The 6,000-nt window shown below is 36.1% G+C and overlaps 1 protein-coding gene across 8 annotated transcripts in view; it reads left to right on the forward strand.

Moving 5' to 3' along the window:
• Positions 1-6,000, forward strand: part of Tenm3 (teneurin transmembrane protein 3) — a 710,814-nt gene that overhangs the window by 506,975 nt on the left and 197,839 nt on the right. For all 8 annotated transcript variants that reach the window (XM_045142405.1, XM_045142407.1, XM_045142406.1 and 5 more), the window contains one exon: positions 4,017-4,255. In XM_045142405.1, coding sequence (XP_044998340.1) covers positions 4,017-4,255 — 239 coding nt within the window. The remainder of the gene's footprint in view (positions 1-4,016; positions 4,256-6,000) is intronic.

Consider the following 6,000-nt stretch of genomic DNA (forward strand, 5'->3'; position numbering starts at 1 on the left):
TCATTTGTGCCTTTCATAGCACAATAGCAGAGTTCAGTGGCAGGGCCAGGAAGTCTATTATTCTGTGAGTCTTGGCAGATTTCTGATACTCAATCTAAATGACCAGGTGACTCTTCCTAGCCTTATGTAGTCCATTTCCTCTTCCAGGTAATCCCAGTGGTGCAGCCACCAGCATCACATTTCTGAAGCGGGGAATTCATTTTGTACACACTGATTTTGTTAATGTTACATTTTGAACTGGTATTTGAAGTATAATTATCTTTCATTGAGGACATAGGTTCCATTATGTGAATTTGAACAGAAAATAGCTAATGCTTATTAAGCACTTATATTGTGCTGAGCATTAGTTTCAATAGTCTATGTGTGTTACATCACTTAATCCTCATTTTTAAAATTGTATTAAGTAGGTACTGTTACCATGTCCAGTTTACAGATGATAAAACCTACATACAAAAACTGTCAGTAGCATATCAAACATCATCCAGCTCACTACAGCTGAAATCTCAATTTAAATAGTCTATCACCATAGGTTCTGCTTTTAATAGGCATGCTGAATATCAAAATGGTAGGAAGTACTGAAAAAATTGCACCAATAGGCATGAAATCCAGGCTATAAACTTTTAAGTTAGTCTTATGGACTAGTTTAGTAGAAGAAATAAATGGATTCGCAATATAGTCACTAGTATAATTTTGAGAGATAACTTGTCATTTGTATATGACTTCATTTTACAAAGTTGTGCTTGATACTTTAACTGGTTTAAAATTCTACAAGGAAAGTAAACAATTAGGTCCACTTTTCTTGAACTACATACACTCACTATTTGTGGTGTGGTGTATGAGTGGTGTATTTGCATGTGTAAGCAGATGCATATGCCCATGAAGACATAATGTGGTGGTTTGATTCAGGTGTCCCCCATAAATTTAGACATTCTGAATGCTAGGTTCCCAGGTGATAGAGGTTTGGGAATTAATACCTCCTGGAGGCAGTGTATCGTTGGGGTCAGGCTTATGGGTATTATACCGTTTCCCCTTGCCAGTGTTTGGCACACTCCTGTTGCTGTTGTCTATCTTATGTTAGCCAGGGTGTGATGTCTACCCTCTCTCTGCACATGCCATGATTTTCCCCTGCCATCATGGAGCTTTCCCATGAGTCTCTATAAGCCAAAATAAACCCTTTTCCCCCAAAATTTGCTCTTGGTCTGGTGATTTCTGCCAGCAATGTGAAACTGACTGCAACACATGTGCAGAGGCCAGAGGAGACCATCAGGTGTCTTCCTCTGTCACTCATTCCTGCTTGCTTCATATGCAGTCTCTCACTGATCCCAAAGCTTACATCTTCCAAGCCCCACTCTCCAGTTTCTGCTCCCACAAGACTGGATTCAGAGATGTGTGCGACCACACACAGCTGTTTATGTTGGTGCTGGGGAACTGAACTCAGGAAGTCTCAGGCCATCATGCATGTGTGGGAAGTCATCTTCCCAGACTCTCATCAGTCCTGTTTTAAAGATGGAAAACATGAGACACCTCAACATCACATTCCTAGGAAATGATAGACTAAGAACTTACAAACACCTATCTTCTTTTAAAAACTTATTTTTTAAGGTTTTTATACAAGTACATGTTGAGTATATTTCCACCAACCCCCTACCCTCCCTTTACTTGCCCCTCCCATCCTGTTAGTTCCTCTTGTCCCTCTGGAGAGTTTTACTTCTTTAATGTAATATTACTTGATTTTTTTTGATCTATATAAAATCTATGAAGAATAATTGAGAGTGAACATATGATATCTTTTTCTCTGGGGGGCTCTATTCACTTAATATGATTATCTCCAGTTGCATCCATTTCCTACCAAAGACATGATTTCACTCTTCATTGTGGATGTTAAAAATTCAGTTGTACATAATACCACATTTTCTTAAAAATTTCTCTATTGATAGATACCTAGGTCACTTCATAACTTAGCTATCATGAAAAATGCCACAATAACCTCTGATGTATAAGTGTCTCTGTAATATGTTGACTTAGAGACAACATATAAATAAATAGTCAGGAGTCATGTAAATTGATGATATGGACGATCTATTTTTAATTTCTTGAGAAACCTCCATGCTGATTTCCAAAATGGCTAAACTAGTTGACATGCCCAACAGCAGTATATAATGGTTCCCTTTTGTCCATGTCCTCACCAGCATTTATTGTTATTTTCTTAGTAGCTGTCATTCTTACTTGATCTGGAACTCTTTCCACTCAGCCTTTATTAAGCAAGTGTTCATGACTTTCACCATATCTTTTACCAGGTATTCAATTACTCCCTTAGTTTTCTGCAGACTGTTTAGCTTATACTAAGAACCAATACCGATACAATCATGAGTTTGTTTCCTCATTAATTTGTCAAAACTTACATAGGAATTTTTGTGTTCAAACCATTCTATAATCCTTTGCAGTCAGTTTAAACCCCTTATAACTCTTGTAAGGTAGATTCTGTCACTGTGCCCATTTTACAGATTGAAAATTAAAATACACAGAGAGGTGATACATCTTGTTAAGGATATATGCCTACTGAAAAGTAAAGAATTTAAATATTGGTAGTCTAGCTTTCCAGTCCTATGAAATTAAGCACTTTACTTGTTTGATATAGTCAATCTCTTTCTAATACACAAGTGCTTGGGTATTAAAATGAAAAGCAGTTAGCTATGAACCTTGTAGAAGTGTCTTATATAAAGACTATACCATATCAGAGTGCAGAATGAAAGAACACTATTAACATCCTAAATATGAAGGTGAGAGCTCAGCCTGCTAACTACAGTGGACACATTAGAAGGAATGTCATCATTTATGAAATGAAACAAATATGAGTATACTATGACCAACAAGATATTAAATGTTAACTATGAAACACATGGTACTTTCTTTAAATTTATAGATTCTTTTTGTTAATAAACATCTTAAAATGAGTCATCTTTCCTAAGTGATTTCTTATTCATTGCTCTTAGTGTGTGCTCATTCATTGCTGCTTAGACATTTTTAAGGAGAGGGACCCTGAAATGGACAGAGGCAATTTGTACCACAGTTGTTTAGCTCAGGTTTAAGGGAATTTCTCTCTGTGTGATCTAAAACCTATTTCAGTGATTTCTTCATTTATTTATGTTTGGTTTAGAAAGTATTCTATGATTCTTTCTTTCTACCAGCCCCCAGAAGACTTACCTTCCCAATTACATGTGACAATAGCTAGAAATAAAATAGTTGGCAACCCTATAGAATTGACTTCTGTCCATGGCAAAGTTTAGTGTACTTAATTGTAGGGAAGAAGGCTAAGATGAGAACTCTTCCATAGATACAGGGACACCCAGAAAGTCAGGTGACCTACAGAATATCAGCAGGAACATGTATACATATGGACACGTGAACACATATTCCTGTGTGATAATAGCTTCATGGACAGCTATGAAGTAACATGACTGATTTTCTTATGTGAATTTTCAGATGTTCTTAAGGCATTCCAGCAAGGGAAGTTCTAAAATATTGTTGTTGAGGATTGGGTCTACTTGAGAGGACAATAATCAACTGGATGCATAAGCCCTGCTATTTTTATTAACAATCAGTCTGTGTCATTGTAGTGAATGAGATTTTTGGTTAAAACATTTCCTTAATTTCTAACTTTGAAAATGATATGGGACAAGGCTAGAGATATAGTATAGTTGGTAGAGTACTTGCCTAGCATGTAGAAAGCCCTGAGTTTGATCCCTGGCACCTGTGATCCCAGCACTTGAGAGGTAGAGACAGAGGATCACAAATTAAAAGCCATCCTCAGCTCCATAGTGAGTTCAACACTAGTCTGAGCTACGTGAGACTCTGTCTCAAAGAAAAGTACATACAGGAAATGGAAGGGATGATAAGGAAAAAAAAAAGTACAAGAGCAGCAGAAGAGAGCTAGTACCTAACTATATCTATCATATTTGACCATATTCCTATCTGAACATGTCCATGTCTTATAATGCTATTTTCCTTTTCCACAGGCATTTCCTATTCAAAACAGGGACAGGGACGACGCCACTGTTCAGTACAGCAACCCCAGGATACACAATGGCATCTGGCTCTGTTTATTCACCGCCTACTCGGCCATTGCCTAGAAACACCCTATCAAGAAGTGCTTTTAAATTCAAGAAGTCTTCAAAGTACTGTACCTGGAAATGTACTGCCCTGTGTGCTGTAGGGGTCTCTGTGCTCCTAGCAATACTCCTGTCATATTTTATAGGTAAGAATAAGTTTTTTTTAAATTATATTGTCTGTAAATTGAGGTATTACACTCAGTTTTACTTGTTTTTTTTGTCAAGAAACATAAGGTAATATTTTGTGATGTAGCAGTTACTAATAGCATATTATAAATCATGGAGTACTTTCAGTAAATATAGGTAAATAGAAAAGCTGATTTGGAAGGTAATTCCATAAAAATCAAAGTCTGTTCTTGGATATAAACTTTAGCATACAGGGCTATAAAATTTCTTACACCCAAAATAGTTTATGCATTTACAAGATGAAACACTATTGTGCTCATTAGTCTTTCTGCTACAAGCGGTATTGCATGTCTTTCAGTGAACTTGGTTGTCTACTTGTTGAACTCATTAGTCAGGACCACCATCTTATATTCAGAAACACTCCAGAGAACTGAGCATCCACAAAACACTGAATGAATTAATATTCATTCGTATATGTGATATTATCATTTGTTTGATACATTAATCATGTTTTTCATTTAGTAATACATAAATGACAGAAATGCCTGAAGTTGTAAATGTTTCTTTTTCACAATTTGATAATATATTTGAGCATTTATGCTGCTGGAAATTACTTTATAAAAATGTTAGAAATGACTACATCATATTTTGATCTGCTTCTAAGTATAGGGAAAGGGCTACTTCATTGGAATGCTAATAAGTTCACTAAGATGAATCATAGGTTATGTGGTTTATCCACCAAGGACAACAGCCAGTGATGCACATCCATGTTTACAAAGCCATTTGTGATGGCCCATGAAATTATATAACTGAAAAATATTACAGTATTATAGAGCTGTATATATCCAGTATAATGCTTTTGCAATGAACCAGTATCTACCAATAGTTACAATCCTCCTTAGATATAAATTATGCACTTTGGAAAGGGAAATAACCATTTTGAGTCACTATGGCTAACAGAAATACCACTGTAGAGCATGAAAGAAATATAGAGATAATTAAGTCAGGAATGGCTGCTATATTGCATGCTATGTACTGTTATTTTTTTTACCATCATCTACAGCACTAATGATTCAGAGCTGTCTTTCCTTCTGAACCTACAGACCTCCTCATTATCCTCATCAAATACTTTAGACAGCCCCCTCCAACAGCCATCACCCATCAGTCAGAGATGAAAGCAAGAAGAAACCTTGGTGTCATTTCTTAATTGAAGTTCATTTCCTCTTTCTACAATATCAAACCATATACCCAAGAGATTGTCTCCCCCCGCCCACATCACATCCCAGTGAAACTATACTATGCTTTTTAATAACACTCAGGTAAATGAGACATTTTACAACCAACAATCAAGACTCAAAGATGAATTTCTAGTATTCAATTAGAAAATATCCTGGCCACTGAGAGAATCCTGTCTGGTTGGCTGCTTAAATTATTCATAGCTGCCAAAAGTATGTGGCTAAAGAATTTTAAATGATTCTAAAAAGCACAAGTCATAAATGGAATGTGATAAATTACCCATATGTGTTTAAGGGGATTTTTTTAACATAGTTAGTATATGCCTGATAGATCTTGTGCTGGGCTGCAATTCAGTGTCAGGTTTATGGGTTTAGGATCCACTCTCATTGGCAAGTGATTGAGTTCTTACAGTTTTTAAATATCTCAAATAAAAGTTTAATACTGTTCAAGTTTATTTTGGGGATGAGACCAGCAGAAAAAGTAGCATTTTAATGTGAAATTAGATCACTGTTACTTGCAAAGACTTGAA

Source organism: Jaculus jaculus, chromosome 1 (genome assembly GCF_020740685.1).
Source record: "Jaculus jaculus isolate mJacJac1 chromosome 1, mJacJac1.mat.Y.cur, whole genome shotgun sequence".
Taxonomy (NCBI): Eukaryota; Metazoa; Chordata; class Mammalia; order Rodentia; family Dipodidae; genus Jaculus; species Jaculus jaculus.